Raw genomic sequence first — 19627 nt, 5'->3', positions numbered from 1 at the left:
GATTTATGATGTGGAAAAAATGTGTTGTGTGATTCATCCCTGTCTCTTTTTTTCCTGAAGAGAAAATACCTGCCTGAAGAGAAGTTTCTTCATTGCCTTTTTGATTTCTTCACTTCTCAAAGAATAGATGAGCGGATTTAAGGCAGGAGTGATGGCGGTGTAGAAAACAGCCATCACCTTCTGGATGGAGTTGGTGGTGGCTGGTTGTAAGTATATCAGGACACAAGGAACATAGAGAGTCAAGACGACGATGAGGTGGGCCGTGCATGTGGAGAAAGCTTTCCTCTTCCCCTCCTCAGATCGCATTTTGAGAATGGTAATGACTATACGAATGTAGGAGCCCAGGATCAAGAGGAAGCAACTGAGGGCCACAATGCCAACGTTCACCATGATAACTATTTTGTTTAGAGATGTGTCAGCACAAGCTACTTTGAGCAGAGGAGGGACATCGCAGAAGTAGTGTTCAAGTGTGTAGGGACCACAGTAAGGGAGACGGAAAGTGAGCACCGTCTGAAAGGTGGAATGGAGTGTTCCAACAAGGCACGTTCCAAGCATGAGCTTCCTGAGAACCATCTTGCTCATGATGTTGGTGTAACGGAGAGGGTTGCATATGGCCACGTATCTGTCAAATGCCATCACAGTGAGAAGAAAGCCCTCCGTGCCCCCAAAGAAGTGGAAGAAATACAGCTGAGCCACACAACCCTCGTAGGAGATGCTCTGGGAGCCATTGATGAAGCCGGTGATCATTTTGGGGACTGTGGTACTGGAGTAACAGACATCCAAGAGGGACAACTCAAAGAGGAAATAGTACATGGGGGAATGGAGCTGGGGGCTAAGGCGGATCGTGAGGAGGATAATGGTGTTCCCAAGCAAAGTCAAGAGGTAAATAGCTAGAAAGAGAGCAAAGAATAATGACTGAAGACTCTGCATTTCGGAAAACCCCAGGAGAGTGAATTTAATCACCACAGTGAAGTTGACTTTCTCCATTCACTCTCGAGTCTGTTGTTCTGTTTGTTCCTATAGTCCTGAATGAGGAAAGAAAATGGGAAAAGTTGGAGACAGAAAAGTCTGAGGGTTGCGAACCTGAGCTTATTCAGATAGGAGCCATTGCCCCACTTTCTTTTATCAGCCAGAGTTAATATTTTGTAGATCAATGCAAACCAGCATTATAGATTCAACTATAAAAACAACATTTGATTTACTGCAGAGTGATAAGCTGCGGTACTGCAGCCCAAGCTCATGAGTTTGATCCTGGAGGAAGCTGGGTTCAGGTAACTGGCTCAAGGTTGACTCAGCCTTCCATCCTTCCAAGGTCAGTAAAATGAGTACCCAGTTTCCTGGAGGTAAAGTGTAGATGACTGGGGAAGGCAATGGAAAACCACCCCGTAACAAAAAGTCAGCCAAGAAAATGTCATGATGCGATGTCCCCCCGTGGGTCAGTAATGACTCGGTGCTTGCACAGGGGACTACTTTGACCTTTTTTTTTTAACCTTCTGGATAAGTTAACACCCACTCAGAGCAGTTTACAAAGTATGTTATTATTATCCTCACAACAATCACCCTGTGAGGTGGGTAGGGCTGAGAGAGCTCCGGAGAGCTGTGACTGACCCAAGGTCACCCAGTTGGCTTCAAGTGGAAGAATGAAGAATCAAACCCGGTTCTCCAGATTAGAGTCCCATCCTCTTAACCACTACACTAAACCACTACACCAAATTTAAATCCCACCAAATTTAAAATGTTTGTTGAAATGTAATTTCAGTAATATTTTGAAGAATGTATTTCTTTCCATTCTTATCCTGCTTGCAATGTATCTTGAAAAGAGATCAGGAAATCCTCAACTGGAAAAAAATGTGGGTGGATTTGTGTGTGAATGTGAAAGAGTGCAGTCTGTTGAGTTTGCAGGTGTAATGAATATTGTGTGTGTGTAATGTGCCATCAAGTTACAACTGACTTATGGCAACCTCAGCAGAGGGCTTTCAAGACAAATGAGAAGCAGATGTGGCTGGCCAGTGCCTTCCTCCGAGGTGTCTTCCTTCGAGGTCGCCCATCTGACCCCGCTTAGTTTCTGAGACCTGATGAGATTGGGCTATACCATGCTGCCTTCCCTCCCTATAAAGAATATTAGGCAATGCAAAACAGTAATTCCTGACAATTTACAGCCTGTGTATGGACTTACCTGACTCCTAAAATTAGTTGCAAGTGCGTTTGTTTGTTGTAATTGCATTTGTCTATAGAGACATAGTATAGTCATACCAATCTAAAGGAAGATCTTCTCTTCATAAAGATCTCAAGGACTCTCAAAAATCACTCTACAGCTGCACCTTCGAAGGAAGATGAAACATGTTTGAAGCAAGCAGCGAATGTCTAGGTCCAAAATAAATATCTTTCTGATCACACTTCAAGGTTGCTCAGAAAGTGGAGACATTCTAATCTTCCATCTTACTGTGTCTGTCGTCTTATTGAGGGTATGAATTGCCCCCAGACATGTTTTTATGTTGGATTGGTAGCTCTGGGACCAACCCCCTAAAGACATTGAAAGACGACGTCCCCACCTAATGAGGCATTACTGTAGAGTTTACAATTATAGCGTTGATGTAGAAGAATTATCAGCAAGACAAGAAGAACAAAGCTTTATTTTTGCGTTGTTGCTTATTATAAGTAATTGCTTTGCTTTATTATTCTAAGGTAACAAGTAGGGGTCTGCAAGCAAATGTTGCAGATTGTGTTCGGATTAGAGATGGGCACGATCCCAAAAAAATTAATGATCCAGCTGATCGTGGATCGGCGCTGGCGACAATCCCGAATAAACGATCCACAGCTATCATCTCCCGTTCCCAATCCGTGAATCGTGAAGCGTGGATCGTGGAAGCCAAAGCGGGGCACGCTGCTATTCCCAGCTATGTGGGAAGGTGGGTGATGATGGTGGCCACCGGGCCCGGCGGGCACGGGGAGACGGCAACGAGCCACCTCTCCTCAGGGGGCGGGGGGTCTGGCTGCTTGACAGGGACACCACCATATGCCCGCCCGCCAGGCCAAAAAGGAGCGCGCTGGCAAGAAAAGAACGGTGGGTGATGACGGTGGCTGCTGGGCCTGGCGGGCACGGGGAGGCGGCGATGAACCGCCTCCTCTCAGGGGGTGGGGGGTCTGGCTGCTCACTGGCGGCACCCCCATGTGCCCGCCCACCAGGCCAAACTGGAGCATGCTGGTACTCCCGCCGGGAAAGGAAGGTGGGTGAGGACGGTGGCCGCTGGGCCCGGTGAGCACGGGGAAGTGGTGATGAGCCGTCTCCCCTCAGGGGGCAGGGGGTCTGGCTGCTTGCTGGCAGCACCCCCCATGTGCCCACCCACCAGGCCAAACAGGCCACTAAAGCCAAGCACAATTGTACTCTCTCTCTCTCTCTCTCTCTCTCTCTCTCTCTCTCTCTCTCTCTCTCTCCCCCCCCCCAAAGGCTAGCGAGTGGCAAGCAAGAACTCTGTCCCACTCCACTGCTCGCAGAAAGTGAAACCCAGCCTGAGCCCGTGGCTATTTATAAACATGGGTCCCATTCAGCAACGCAGGAGGTCTGTGTTTGGCCATCAGAGCTGCCTATCAGGGTTTGCAGGGATGAGATTGGAGTGCCCATGGCTACAGAACACCCCCTTCCCCCTCCCTCCCCTGGGTGTCTTCTCCCAACTGGTGAGTGCTTTGCTGCTCTGTGGTTGGAAGGAAGCCCTGCTGATCAAGGAAAGCTGGGCCTCCATTCGGGCTTCCAGGGTGACAGAAGGAGGGCAAACACAGCTCAGGCCTTCCCCTGGCTCCATTGCCAGGGGAATTGATTGCTGCCGCTTGAGTGTCTGGCTTCCTGATCTGAGCCTGATCACCCCGATCCAGCCCCGATCCAGGCCCCTCCTGACCGCTGGATCGTTTGCTGTGGATGGCACCGATCCGCCGGGTCACGATCGTGCGATCGCCTTTATCGTGGGTTTTTTTTTATCGTAATGCGGGTAGTGCCCATCTCTAGTTTGGATGACATGGGAGGTGAAGGAGCCATACTGAGTCTTACAGTGCCAGTGGTCCAGGCAGGAGGTGATATTTGGGGTGGGGTGGGGCAGTTGCAAGGAGGGGTCATTTCAATCCCCACCACCACCTTTCAAAGTTTCCTTCCCTGTTCCTGCCCTCTTCCCAACGATCCTCCTTGTTTCTTCCTCAATTCTAAAAGATCCTTCTCTGTTTCTGTCCCCCCTTCCCAAGGATCCTTCTTTGTTTCTTTCTCTCCATTTCAAAGGATCCTTCCTTTTTTCTCCAGCCTAAATGTTTCCCTCTCCCACTCAAACATGTTTTGCCTTTCCAAAACACTCTTCTCCCTTTTCCTGTCTACCTAGGGCAGCTGGGCTAGGGTTGCTGGCCCCACACCGGGCCGCACTACCCAGTGGTAAATCCCACTCTGGAGGAAAACACAATAAATATACTCCAAACAATTATATATATATTTAATATTTAATATATATATATTTAATATATTGCGTGTGTGTGTGGTCCTGGGCCCGGCGGTGTGTGTGTACCACACACACACACAAAGCATACTCTCACATATGTCTAGTAAGACATATCCTTTCTTTAAATTTCACATGGTATAGCTGAAGAAAGCTATTCAGGAAAAGTCCAGTAGTTCAACAGGTAAGTATTCTGGTAATTCAATAGGACAAGTAGTGCTAATCCTTTTTTCTCTTTTTGTTGGTTCTTTTTAGGTGGAGCTGTAGAGATGGAGCAAGGACTCAAAGGGATCCCCCTGCCCGACAAGAAGCCGGCTAATGGATTTTGCTTGTTTCATGTATACAACACTTCATCAGGGTCCAGAAATCAGTCCTCCAGATACAATAAATTAATGCTAATATGATCTAAGACAAAAGTCCTGAGAATAAGATCCTCCAATTATGTACAGTTCATCAAGGGGTGGATGTGTTTACATTCGGTGGTATAAGGGCATCAGTTATTGCCCAAGATGTGCTGACCATCTGATGGGTTGACTGGTTCTCCTTCTTTGTTTCATTTCTGCTCTTTATCAAAGATGGCACAAGTACTGGTACTAATGTCTAATGCATTCATAAATTCAAATTTTCATACTATTCCTGCATTAATCACCTAGATGTCAATTTCCACTCCAAGAAGGAGCTAAATGCGCTTGGCTGTCTAAGATGCACATCTTGGACTATGCCTTTGATGGAATTGTGTACATTGTTTACATTGGTTTTGTATGAGAAAATGTAATATTGTTACACTGTACCTGTTGAATATTAGCACTTCGAATGAGCAATTACAATACTACATCCATTGAATATTAGCACTTTAGAGGTATAGGACATAGGATTTATGAATGGATTACTAGTACATAGCTAGGCACAAGCACTTTCTGTATAAGTTCTCACGGCTGTTTGTGTGTCAGAAGTGTTCTGAAGGCAGCAGTTTGATACGGAGTAAACTTTGTGATATAGAATGGTTGTATATCACTTTAAATAATTCACAAATACAAAAAATATCTTTGAAAGCTGTTTATTATTGTCTAAATGTTGAGCTTAGTAAATTTTCATGACTTTATTATTTTGGCTAGGGTAAGGGGACCTGACAACCTGATATACAACATTAATCAGAAGTGCAGTTTTCCTGTCATAAAATCAAACAGATCCTTAAAGATAAAGATGTCTCTCTGGGAACCAAGATCAAGATAATCCAAACTATGGTATTCCCCATTGCCATGTATGGAAGTGAAAGTTGGACGGTAAAGAAAGCTGACATGAAAAAAATTGATTCATTTGAAATGTGGTACTGGAGGAGAGTTTTGCAGATATCATGGACAGCCAAAAAGACAAATCAGTGGGTATTAGATCAAACCAAGCCGGAATTCTCCTTAGAAGCTAAAATGACAAGACTAAAGCTATTGTACTTTGGTCACATCATGAGAAGACAAGATTCTCTGGAAAAGTCAATAATGCTAGGAAAAGTGGAAGGCAGCAGGAAAAGAGGAAGACCTAAAACGAGGTGGCTTGACTCAATAAAAGAAGCCACATCCTCCAGTTTGCAGAATCTGAGCAAGTCTGTTAATGAAAGGATGTTTTGGAGGTCTTTCATTCATAGGGTCGCCATAGGTTGGAAACAACTTGATGGCACATAACACAGACACACACAAAATCAAACAATATCAGAATGCATAACAAAAAACAATACCAATGAACATGTTTTTTGATATGCACCCTCTGAGAAGTAGGGAAGCAATTTAAACCTCCAAATTAATCTAAAGTAAGGTTTTTAATTAATCAGAGCTGTTCATAGTGTGTTTCTCAAAGCACCTGCATCACAATCTTTCATGAACAGATCTTGTTGAAAATAAGTTTCCTCGTGGCCTTCTTGATCTCTTCATTTCTCAAAGCATAGATGATAGGATTCAGGGCAGGAGTCACGGATGTATAAAAAATGGACACGCCTTTCAATATTGGGTGGCTGGTGGCTGGTTGCAAGTAAATGAGGATGCAAGGGCCGTAGAGGAGGATGACCACGGTGAGGTGGGAAGCACAAGTGGAGAAGGCCTTCTTCTTCCCTTCCTCAGAGCGCATCTTGAGAATGGTGGTGACGATGCGGATGTAGGAACCCAGGATCAGCGCAAAACTGCTCAAGGCTACGACGCCAATGTTTACCCTGACGATAGTTTCATTCAGAGTGGTTTCTGCACAGGCCACCTTCAGTAAAGGTGGAACGTCACAGAAATAGTGGTCAAGTTTGAAAGGGCCACAGTAAGGGAGACGGAACGTTAGAACTGTCTGAAGAGTAGAATGGAGAGAGCCCACCAGACATGTTCCAGCCACCAGCTTGGCACAAGTTATCTTGTTCATGATCCCAGCATAGTGGAGGGGGTTGCATATGGCCACGTACCGGTCATACGCCATGATGGTTAGCAGAAAGCACTCAGTGCCCCCAAAGAAGTGAAAGGCGTAGAGCTGAACTACACAGCCCTTATAAGAAATGGCTTTTGATCCCGTGAGGAAATCCGTCAGCATCTTGGGCACGGTAGCACTGGAATACAACATGTCCAAGAGGGACAGCTCACAAAGAAAATAGTACATGGGGGAATGGAGCTGAGGGCTGGAACGGACAGTGAGGAGTATGAGGAGGTTGCCAAGAAGTGTCAACAGGTAAATGACTAGGAAGAGCATGAAAAAGAGAAGCTGGAGCTCCAGAATTTCAGAAAACCCCAGAAGAGTGAATTGAATCCCAGCAGTGAGGTTAGGTGTCTTCATTTGCCTTTCATGGTATTCCAAGTCTCAGGAGCTCATGATCTTGTACCTAATCAAGTGAAGGAGCATATGAAACTGATTTCACAGAAGAAGAGCAAAATAGCAGACCCAACTGAGATCTAAAGGGCACTCCTGGGTGGCTAGAAGATCTAGTAGAACTTCCTCAATGGTGGACCAATCTCCTTGAAATAAACCAAAAGAGCCCCAATTCTGCAAATATTTAAGAATCTGTGTAATATATTCCTATTCTGAGAGCTAAGTGATTTGTTATATCCCTTTTAAATGGGATTTCTCTCAATTTCTTGGCCTGAAAGGTTGTGGGGTTTCTTAAAGTGATTATTGTAAATATTATGTAAACTGCTTTGATATTTTTGAAAATGTAGTAGTAGTAGTAGTAGTAGTAGTAGTAGTAGTTAGGCCAACCTCCAGGTGGTGGATGGAGATCTCCCAGAATTATGACTGATCTCCAGGTGACAGAGATCAGTTCCCCTGGAGAAAATGGCTGCTCTGGACAGGGGACTCTGTAGGATTATAATCTGCTGAGTTCAGCCCTTCCCCAAACTCCACCCTCCCCAAGCTCCATCTACAAAATCTCCAGATGTTTCCTTACCTGGAGCTGGTAACACTAGTAGCAGTAGAGGTTGTGAGCAGAGTCCTACTCAATTCTACTGAATGGGGTTTACTCCCAGGAAACTGTCCTTAGGACTGCACTGTAAACTTCATTTATCTATCGGTATAATAAAACCTGATGCATCTTTTTAAAAATCACCTTACTTTCTGCCCAGTGCTGGCTGCCACATACAAACACGATGACGACGATTATGTATATATCTTACCAACTAAGGAGGGGGGGGGGTTCTCTTGGCAGTTTGCACAGTTTTAGCATACAATAAGACAAAACACAATAAATGCGTGTTAACTAAAGTCTAAATTTTCAAAATACTGCAAAACCACAGCAGGGAGCTCTGACTCTCAAAAGCTCATACCCTGGAAATCTGGCTGGTCTTTGGGGTGCTTCTGGACCCAAATCTTGCTCTTCTACTGCAGACCAAATCGGCTGCCCACCTGAAACTAACAACAGTAGGAGCGATAGGTAAATCAAACAGAAAACAACATAAATATAGCTTTCAAACTGGCCAAGTCAAACATGAGATACCACTTCTTGAATCCAGTGGTTCACAAGCTGAAACATAAATACTTAGCACAGTCCCATCCATACAAGATCTTGTGCAAAACCCAGCATTTTCCGTACTATATGTCATAGTTGCCAGAAATTGGTTGCACAAGTAGAAATGCAAGAGTAGAGACAGGAAGTCTGACTTAGCCGAAGTAGATGTGGCAGACAGTCTTTTTCTAGCATTTCTGCTTCTGCAAGAGGAGGCAGAAATTTTTTTGAGTGACGCTGTCAAAGCACACAGCCCAAAATTTTAAAGCAGTTTTTTGCGCCACCCCCACAAAAAAGAACATACCAAGAACATGTGCAATGCATGTTTTAAAACACCTTGATATTCACAGCATTCATTAACATTCTCTGGATTGTGCTGAATACATTTAATTAGGTTTGATCTCTCTTCATTCGGAAAAAATAATTGTATCTGACTTACAAGATCCATTTTTGTCTTTGCAGACAAAAATGTCAAAGCTTCAGAAGATGCTGGAAGATGAATTCATTCGTGGGTACATCTGGAACAAACCGTCATTGAAACTGTGTTCTAAAAGATCAGCGTGACACGACTGTAGTATTTATAAAGCTTTACTGGTTATGCTGACTGCTCGTGATCTGGATAGAAATGGAGATGTTCTTTGTAACAAACACATTTTATAAATAATTCATGGCCCGAAGGGAAGGGGCGGGATCATGTTCCCTGAAGAGTTTATAGGCATTAGCAAACAATCACTAGGTTGAATTTATTGGAATAATCCACAGAAACATAATACAGCAAATAATATTTTAATAATATTAAAATATACTCACATAACATTTTAGTAATTTACTGAAATTAAGAACATTAAGTCTCTATAGAAGTCCTAGTACTTCAACTAAATATGATCATTAACTACTAGGCCAGAGACCGTTGTATGATACAACGGGTTGTAGAAGGGTGCCAGACAGCCGGCTCGTGCCACGGAGGGCTGCTGGGCCAGGCCGCCCAGCAGCTGGCCTTGCTGTAGCAGCCAGGCCGCCTAGGGGGGCAGTGGGCCACCGGCGGGCTCCGCAGACCCCCTTGCCCACAGAGCAACTGGGCAGGGAGAAGGCAGATTCGCCAAGGGTGGGAGCCCACTAGGACTCATGGAGGGCTAGGGCCCCCCATTATTCTACCTCCTTATACTTTCTCTGCTATCCTTCTTTCCCTCCCTCTCACAGCAATGGTTTCCAGCCTCAAGATGGTGCCTGAAATTCTCCCAGAATAAGAACTGTTTTCCAGACTACAGTGATCAGTTCCCCTGAAGAAAATGGCAGCTTTGGAGGGTGGACTGTATGGCATCACATCCCCCACACGCACAAAAACATCATCCCCAAGCACTGCTCTACGGTTGCAAGCCAGGGGGGCTGTGGGTGGAGATATGGTGGGAGCAATAACACTGTCAGTGATGTCTTGCCGCTTCCTGTAAAGAAAAATATAAGTGACATAGGTAACTCTGGGAATAAACCATAGAGTTTTCAGTGATTCCTAGAGCTGTCCCATGTCACTTTCAGTTTTTATAATGCTGAAGGTTTTTTAAAATATATTTCTCCTGCTGCCACTCTGAGCGCTTCAGGGCAATAGGGGTGGGAGATGGGGATCCCATTCCCCCACTAGGGGAATGGAACCCCTACATGACTCCCAAATTTCCTTTGCCAGAGTTGGCAACTGTACTCACTCCTGCAGCTTATCTCCTTTTCCTTCAGCTTCCTCTCCCAGCCACTTACCGACCTTTATCTATTTCCCCCAGTATTTCACAATTCTGCTTTTGTTCCCCCTAACAGCTCCTGCAGCCTCTCCTTTTCTCCCTCTTCTTCCTTCCCTCCAGACCTCATTTCCAGCTCTTGCTCTATTTTTCTTCCTTCTATTCTAGTTTCATTCCCCCATCCATCCATCCATCCATCCATCCATCAATCCCTTTTTGTTCTTTTTTAAGTATCAGTAATACCTTTGGGGTCCCTCTGGTATATGCAGATACTCCCCCCCCCCAACACACGGACATTATCTGTGGGGTTTTTTGCTGCTTATGCTCTCAGTTTTTATTGGCTGGGTTTTTAATGGTTCATTAAACATTGGGTTTAATTTTGTGAGCCACCTTGAGCAAGTCTCTGGAGAGACAGCATATACATCTTATAAATAAATAAATAATCCAACCAACAAAGTGAATAATGACACTGTTAGGATTGATATAAGACTTACAGCGCAATCATAAACTGAGTTACACCCTTCTAAATCCAATGAAGTCAATGAGTTTAAAAGGTTGTAACTCTGTGTAAGATTATATGGCTATCACCCATGAATTCAACTGATTTCTTTTCTAAAGCCGATAGCCATCTCCAGGCATGGCACATATGGAGTGGTAGGTCTCCCATTAGGGAGGGAGACAGGGAATCACTTCCAGTGATCCAGGCCTCTGTACACCAATCAGTGGGAGGAGGCAGGCTAGGGAAATGGTCATACACACAACTGCAGCCCAAAGCCTATTATGTCACTCCTGGTATGACCCAGAAACAATGGCATTGCACTAGGGCCAATACCTTAAGAACAGGTCTAAAACTCCACCTGAGTAGTGCCAGAAGTGATGTCATTATCCAGGGCTGCAGGTGCAGTAGCATGCACATGCGTGGGAAAAAGGGGTGAGTCTCCGTCCCCTCAATTCTCACCAGCTGCCAGGGCGGACCTTCTGGCAATTCCCAACATTCACCACAGGCAGAGAAAAATGGGGCAATGAGATGGATATACCATTGTTGGGGGTGGCGCACTAGGATTTATCAAAACAAGTTCAAGTGATGTCTAGTTTGACTGTAAGTTGGGGGGAACCATTTTTACCATAACAACACATCCATCATAAATCATAATACCATTACCTAAAAATATTTCAAACCACCCACAAGACCAGAGCTTGGCCCCAACTGTGCCCCCCCAGTGACTTCACCAGGGTCAAATCCACATTACTCATTCTAAGTCGCATGTTCCCCACATTCCCCATGCAATCCCGAGTGCCGGTCACATCACCTCATTAAACAGACGCATTTCATTCGCATTTCTCCCAAATATGTGGTCACAGGTTTTCAACAGGAGTTTCACGGTGGCCGTGAACGGGCCAATGCGCAATTTACGTGTTTTTTTTAAAAACCACCCCCCTTCCTGTCTCTCCGGCCGTTCCAAGAGTTCCTATTGGCTGATTCAACTTGCAAGTGCTCCGTAGTCTGCAAAAGACTGTTTTTGACTTCATAGCATTGGATTTATTGATTATGCTGTTTCTGAATCAAATCTGGTAGTTTGAAAAATCATTTTGGGGTGAATCCATCCTCAGAACGGACTCGCGAAACTTCCTTTTTAACTGTTTTTTATTTTTTTTATTTTATATTACTGTAATATCGAAATTATGAAATATCGAAATAATGACACTCCAAGGAAGTGAAACTTCAGTAAAATTCAGGCACTGAACTGTCCTGCTTAGGAAATGCCCACGAAAGCTTCCCACATGCTTCCAAATTTCCAAAAAAGAAACGGGAGAGAGCCATCAGTTCTGTCAGTGGGGGAAAGAGAGGCATCATTATCTTCAATGATGTTTCTTTATAAGGCAAGATCGAAATAACGGAAAAGTGCGCTCAAAAAATTTTTAAATTTTTAAAGCGGTTTTTCGAGCGGCCGTGTGACCGGAGGGACGTGCAAGAAAGATGGATTGGAAGCAGGAATGTGAACGAAGAGGAAAAAATCGCGGATTGGAGGCAAACGGAAGATATCCGATAAACATGCGGGTAATGGGTGAATGTGGATTTGACCCATGTCAAACTGGCTATATGGATCTTTCAGGTAAGCATTAGAAGTTCTTCCATTTTTCTTACTCAGATCACTGGCTGGGTAATTTTGCCAAAGCAAAGGATCTTAGTAAAGGTTGTAGCTAAGTTTTTTACCCCCTGTAGGAAACAAAATATATAATTCCTCCAAATAATAAGTTTAATAACACTCACTGGAATTACCGGAAAGTGTTTATAAGAAACATCTTAATTGTCAATGGTGCACATGCTGGCAAGACTTTGGGGAAATAACTGAGGTGGAAGCACAAAACTCACAGATGATAACCCACATAAAAACATATGAAAAAGCAGAATGTATCTCAGCTGGTGGAGAACCTTCAGCCAACCCATTGTTCCTAGCACCAGATGGACCTGGATTAAAGATGACCTCTTCTCCAGTCTGGACACATCTTTCTGCCCAGCTTGTCTGTGCAACACTATCTTCAGATGATAATCCCTCCATTTAGAAGACAATAGAATGGAAGCAATATCATCATCAGCTAATGGAAACATTTGGACGATATAGATTTGAGAATAAAGCAAAAACTCTACAGAAAGTGGAAGAAACAAAGAAGTGGAAGAAACAAATAAGAAGATATGGGAAAGACTTTGGCCAAGTAGGCGCTAGACTATATGTCATGATATGTAATTGTCTGTAAAAGCCACAATACTTGTTGCTTTGGAGAAGCTTAACTTACATTGCTCATTGCAGAGCCAGATATTTCATCAGTACAACCTCTGATAAGTTTATAGATGAAGCAAAATGAAATTAAAGGAAGCAAGCAAGTAACAAGTAAGCTTTCATAGCTTCTGGTGTCTTATTAAATTATTATCTTTTATCCCTATCTATTCTTCTAGGACAGACCTTTAGAAATTTTATTGCAGGCATTCCACCTCACTAAAATCATTTCACCGGTACTGATCAATTAAAGTTGGGTCTGTGGCCTTGGCGAGGTGGTAAGATGGATTGTAAAGCTCCTTCCAAAGGTTTGCACAGCTATTAAATAAGCCCTTGAAATGGCATTCTGAAACTGTTACGGGAGTGAGATGCTAGTTTAGGTATTCTCCTGGACAATGTTATGAGTCCTCTTGAAGCAGTCCAGTAAGGTTAAGAAAAGGCCAAAATCAGGACTTCTAAATCTCATTCTTAGTTATTAGAAGAAAGCTGTTCACTGAACTTAATTAGTGAGAGAGGATTCTTTAATACACGAGTACTGTTCCTTTATATTTAGGGTACTTTTGTACCTATACAAAGTGGAGCCTATTCCTTTAGGTGGGAAGGATCTAGCAGTGTGTATGGTTTGACCTCATATTCCCAATATCATGTTCCAGAGTATTTGTGAACTGTGATGTTGAACTGATTACTTAATGGTTTAAGTGCCAGCAGTACAATTAGCATTGAGCCGCTTATTTTAAAATCAGTGTTTCTTCAATTTCTTCAAAATTTTTGAATTCTAGCACCTCCTAAACTTGTGTTATGTTCCATGGACTTTCAACCTAGCAAGGCCATCTCTTTCACAGAAGAGTATGTAGATCCTCTTGTTTGAATAACCTGCTGTTACATACGAGATGTTGGAATAGGAACTGCCCTGCCCATATTGTGGAAAAGTAACCAAAATGTCTCCCTGATTCTGTTTCGATGGCTATCTTCCTGAAATAAACGTTCTTTGAATGGAGTGTCCAAATCAAACAGCGCCAGCTGCATTCATCATCTCTGGCTTCCCATTCCCAAAAGAACTGCAGGTTCCTTTGTTGCTCTTCTTCGTACTTATGTATATTCTGACTCTCTGTGGAAATTCCCTGATTGTCTGGGTGGTGGCATCTGACGTTCATTTGCACAAACCCATGTACTGGTTCCTATGCCATTTGTCCATCCTAGATATGGCTTTCTCCTCCATTGTTGTTCCCAGAGTGATTGCAGGATTCATTCCTGGTGGGAAAATCATCTCTTTTGGAGAATGTATGTGTCAGGTGTTCTTTCTGCATTTCCTTGGATGTACAGAAAGTCTCCTTTACACTGTGATGGCTTATGACCGCTTCATTGCTATATGCAAGCCCCTCCACTACAGCAATATCATGAATTGGAGAACCTGCCTCATCCTCTCTTTGGGTACAATGATGGGAGGCTGCCTGAACTCAACGTTAGAGACAACCCTCACCTTTCGACTGCCCTATGGATGGAGAAACCGTATTGACTATGTCTTTTGTGACATCCCTGCTCTTCTGAAACTGGCTTGTGCAGACACAACTCTCAATGAGATGGTGATCTTGGTGGATGTCGGCTTGGTAGCCATGACCTGCTTCATCCTTATCCTGACCTCTTATGTGTATATTGTGGCAGCCATTTTGAGGATCAGCAGCAGTGAAGGGCGTCGCCGGGCCTTCTCCACTTGCACGGCCCACATTACTGTGGTGGTTATATATTATGTGCCAGTTGTTTTCCATTATCTCAGGCCTGCCTCTCAGGACTCTATAGATGGCGTGGTGAGCATGTTTTATACCACCATAACCCCGTTTCTGAATCCTGTCATATACACACTCAGGAATAAAGAGATGAAGACCGCTCTTTCGAAACTGTGGGCTGGGAATCCTCCTGAGTAAACAGCGGCATGTTCCTATGCGACATTTTGCCCTGTGGTGTCATCACAAATCAACTCAAATTGATTTTACCAGGTCTTGAGCTGATTGTTGGACTGGAGATGGCGTAGTGGTGGCTGTAGACTTGCACCCCATTCACTTCACAGTATTGACATTGTCTTCCAAACCCCTTCATGTGTTGTAATCTGTTCCCATTAGAAAATACTGATACCACAGTCAAGCTCAGCTATAATAATTAACAATTAATTGAATGCTGATAGACCTAATAAAAGCAGTGATTGCTATAAGCAATTCAAAATTGCTTAGTTACTCTGAGAAGCTGTGTTTAGTTACATTAAGTGATAGAAGCGAGAATTCAGAGATAACGGTACAGGCTAGTATTGTGTGTTTGCCAGATACATCCAGGCAGAAAGGAATTCTTGAAATGTATCATATTCAGACAATGGCTTATTCTGTAGGGTCACACATGTGTAATGTAACAGGAGCTGACTTTGCACTTTAGAAGGTGACATGCATACTAAAAGTTCTGACCTCAACATAACTACCAATCATATTGTAATTGATTGCACTGACGTTCTGATGTCATGCTTTATAGAAAAGTTGTTCTGCTTAGGGGAGGATCAGAGGGAACCATTTTTGGCACTTTGTTCTCTCTCCTTTCACTGCAATTAAAGTTCTAAAGACCACTTCTTCCACTCTAGCCCTTTGTGTCTAATTGGGAAGGATGCAGAGGGTGAGCTGTTTCAGGCATAACAATCAGACATCAGTTGTAGAAAAAAGCGGGGCCTATTTTGTAATAACCTGGAGGCACTCAAATGGGATCCCTGAAGAGGCCCATTATTGTGATACATGTAGGGCTGCTGAACCCCCAGTGGGGGTGTGGGATCCCCTTTAAAAAGGCAGCATTTCAAGTGTATCTATGTCACTTCCGGGGAAAATCAGCTAGAGACATGCCAAGATTGGTCCAGGGCCACGACCACCTGGCTAGCCCGGCTACAGCGGCAACAATGGCCACAACCTCTCTCTGGTATCTGTGTGAGGATAAGGCCCATGTGGAGGGCCTGCTTGGGGAGCTTACATCTGCAGCCCAGCCAGCCCCTCCAAGCCCCCCTCCAGCCCTCCTCCCCTCTCGCTGCCCATGGCACGGCATGGGATCAGCCCCGATGACACAGCTGTAGGACCAAGAGGCCTCCTCACCTGTGAGGGCTGCTTGGGGCCCAATGAGTCAGGGGGGCACCTCATTACTAGGGGGATGATGCCATGTGGTACTGCTGCATAATCTATCCACCTATCACTAGGCTTCGCATGAGGCGGGTCCCGGGACTCAGCCTGCTGTGCTAATTTCCCTGGTTCTGGTCCCCCCTGACAACCATCTGGGATACCTGTGTGCCACCCACAGATCAGTAAAGTTTATTACAGACAGTGAATGGCTCCCTGTGTGCTTCCTCACCTGTGGTTGAGGGCCACCTCCCATCATGTCAAAATGGCTGTGTCAATCTTCTAGAGGTGCATTAAGTGTATTTTCCATCTCTCATCCCTGCTGAAATGCTTGAGAAGAGGAAGCTAGTGACATGTTTGGCATACATGGATTCCCTGATGTGATTGCAGGCTTGAAAAAAAGCATTTAATTAAACTAAGCAACATTTTTAATATAACTTTCTGGAGTCTGGCAAAAGGAACAAATAATAAACAATTTTATTCTCACCTGAGCACACGCTTAGGACTCTGAGGGAATAAGACGGGGGGAGTTTTGTGACTCAAAGACAAAGAAACATTATAAAGACATCAGGAAAAGGGGAAAGTGTGCCTGTTGATACACAGTGTTCAGCCAATGTATAGCAGCAGGTCAAAGAAGAACTCTCGTCTAGATAGATCCATCCAACTCAGCTGTCCCCACCGAAGAGCCATCCCTGGATAGTTCTCTCTCCTTTTTGGTTGGCAGCGCAACAAGGACACATCAATACAAGGCAAAAGAAACAAGCAAGAATGGGAGGAAAACATCTGGCCAAGGGTCATCCGGCCCACAAAAGTATCTTCCATCAAACATTTAACGTTTAGATTGACAAGGACCTACTGATGTCGCTTCAAGTCTAACATCTCGAGAAGAAAATCTTGATCTCAGAACCTTCTGAAAGAAAAACTCCACTTGCAAAGGCTGGACCTAGTTGAAGCTATGTTTGGAGCACCTCAAACTATACTACTCTTATTAAACAGCCAAATCTGCTATTGATGAAACTTGTGGTGAGTTTATTGAAGTAGAACGAACAGCAATAATAAGAAGCTAGCAATCAGGGAAGCTTCTCTGTGCCTTTGCTAACATTGGACACCCCAAGCCCTTTCTAACATCCATCAACAACGTCTATGGACTTTTCCAGGCAAGAAATTCTGCTGCAAGCCTTTCATTGTGTCAAAGCGATTGTTTCTCTATCACCCCTCAGAAAGAGCTTGGACGCCTGTCCTAAGTAAAGTGGGAAGGTTAATTATATAGCTCTTCCTAAACTCGGCAGCTGTAAAAAAGCAGTAAAGACAGATCATACCACAAATTTTATGCAAGTCTGATAAGATTTCAGTTGGTAAGTTTTTCTGGTTGACGATTTATCAGTCCTGGCCTCCTAGTTTTTATTTACCCAGCTTTTGAAAATCATTGAAGTCTAGGGAGTTTACACATAAGATTGACTAATTAGAATTTCTGGGTTCTCCATGACAAATGTTACAAATGTGTTGGGAGTAAACATATATGTGGAAGGGGAAGGAGGTCAGGAGGACCCCATTAGTTCTGTGCATGGTGTTCAGAGCAATGTCTTCTTCAATTCCTAAATTATAAAACAAGCTCTTGACTGAATGAGAGATGTTAGGCTACCTGAATTAATTCAGGTATTAGGCTACCTGAATTAATAAATATCTATTAATATCCTGGGCATACATTCACTTCCTTTTTCAAAGTTCTTGGATTCTGGTCGCCTTCTGTATTTATTCTACCATTACCCAAATCAACATCAATCATCAATTCTTTGGCTACTAGACAGAAATCTTCATCTGCAGTTATGCATACATGACTCATTGAGGCATTTGAGGATCTGAAGGTAGGGATATAAATCCTGTTCTAGAATTAGAAGTTTTCTCTGACACCTTCCTCCAGCCATATCTATGTATGTATGTAAAGCAGCTGTTTTAATGGACTTGATTGATAGATTGATTGATCGATCGATTGACTGACTGATTGATATCCATGTTTTTTATTGTATTTGTTATTTTACTGTGATCTGCTCTGAGCCCACTTGTGGGGAGAGCAGAATATAAATTTAACACAATAAATAAATAAATTTGTGGCATGTCATTTCAACTGACTTATGAAACCTCAGCAAGGGGTTTTCAAGATAGTGAGAAGCAAAGGTGATTTGCCATTGCCTTTCCCTGAAGAGTCTTCGTTGGTGGTCTCCCATCTAACTACTGACCCTGCTTAGCTTCCTAGACCTAATGAGATCAGGCTATATACCATAGCATTCTACATCCCCCTTCAGCCATACACAGTGGAAAAAGAAACAAAGCAGCTTATCCTTCTCAATTTAATTCTTTCCATATGATAGGGGATGGTGGGAAAATGAAAATACACAATACCAATATGGATCAGTGAGGGTCTACTACCAAGGGGCAGCAAAAAAACAAAGTCCTGCTCTGGGCAAGTCAATCTCGGCTGCCCTGCAGGGGAAGGGAGAGTCGCTCGAGGAATTGGTGCGGAGGGCGGTTATCAAAGCCATAAAACCCTTTGTTGACAAGCTGAACGAAACAGATCAAAGGGTGGGCTTAATTGAGAGCGAAGTGAAAACCATTAAGGAAGCAGCGGGGGGGGGGCAGAGAAGTCTGCTCGGGAAAGTGCGTCACTCGTGAAGGCTACGAATAAAGAGTTAAAGCTGGTGGAGAACCAGCTGATCGGGCTACAAGTGGAACGAACACAGACAATTTTGCGCCTCCAGAATGTGAAAGAGGAGGAAAATAAGAATTTATGGGGTCTGGTCTCGGAACTGTTGGCGACACCCGCGAAAGCAACTAAAGAAGAGGTTAAAAGCGCCATTTTGGAAGTCCACCGGGCTTCTTCAAAATATGCAACGAAGCGTCAGCTGCCTCGCGAGATCATCATCGATTTTTCATCTAAAAGGATCCGAGACACTATCCTATACAATTCATATAACGCGGATCTGGACTTTTTGGGTAACAAAGTTAAGATACTGAAAGACGTCCCATTTTTAGTTCGGAAAAGACGTTTTAAGTATAAAAAGCTCGCAGCTCTTCTGAGGAAACGTGGAATAAAGTACAAATGGCTATTTCCGGAAGGAATCTGGTTCAGTTACAAAGATCAAGCTTACAAGATATTATCAGAAGATCAACTAAGGGATTTTGAGGACAAAAATCCGGAATTTCAGCGCACCAAGCAAGAAGAAAAGGAGAAGTCTGAGACGGGGGGGAGGAAACGAGCACTGTGGCTGCAGTTGCTCAGAGAGAACTGCATCCGGGACCCAGGAGGGGGAGGAAAACTTAATTTGAATTTGAATTGTAATTTGCATTTTGTAAGGTCAACCACTCCATCAATACTATACAAAGCTTTAATTTTTTTTAATAATGGCAGTATGAAGGGAAAGCATTCTGTGTAGTGTAGTTGTTATATGTTGTTGTTGGGGTTTTTTTTCTTTCCTTCCCTTGTTCCCCTTTCTTTCCTTTGTATTGTTAGTTAATGTAGTTAATAAAAAAAAATACAAAGTGTGTTATTATTATCCTCATG

The 19627-nt window shown here is 43.7% G+C and overlaps 3 protein-coding genes across 3 annotated transcripts; 1 reads left to right on the top strand and 2 right to left on the bottom strand.

The window, feature by feature from the left end:
• Positions 1–33: 33 nt before the first annotated feature.
• On the bottom strand, positions 34–987 carry LOC129339797 (olfactory receptor 10G4-like). Its single transcript, XM_054994376.1, has one exon. The coding sequence runs from the start codon at positions 985–987 to the stop codon at positions 34–36; it is 954 nt and encodes a 317-aa protein (XP_054850351.1).
• A 5351-nt stretch (positions 988–6338) lies between these two features.
• On the bottom strand, positions 6339–7268 carry LOC129339796 (olfactory receptor 10G4-like). The gene has a single exon (XM_054994375.1). It carries the CDS (start codon positions 7266–7268, stop codon positions 6339–6341), a length of 930 nt encoding a protein of 309 aa, XP_054850350.1.
• Positions 7269–13923: 6655 nt separating this feature from the next.
• Positions 13924–14853, top strand: LOC129340232 (olfactory receptor 10G6-like). The gene has a single exon (XM_054994892.1). It carries the CDS (start codon positions 13924–13926, stop codon positions 14851–14853), a length of 930 nt encoding a protein of 309 aa, XP_054850867.1.
• The last annotated feature ends 4774 nt before the right edge of the window (positions 14854–19627 follow it).

Source organism: Eublepharis macularius, chromosome 12 (assembly GCF_028583425.1).
Source record: "Eublepharis macularius isolate TG4126 chromosome 12, MPM_Emac_v1.0, whole genome shotgun sequence".
NCBI lineage: Eukaryota > Metazoa > Chordata > Lepidosauria > Squamata > Eublepharidae > Eublepharis > Eublepharis macularius.
This window is presented reverse-complemented; position numbering and strand designations above follow the sequence as displayed.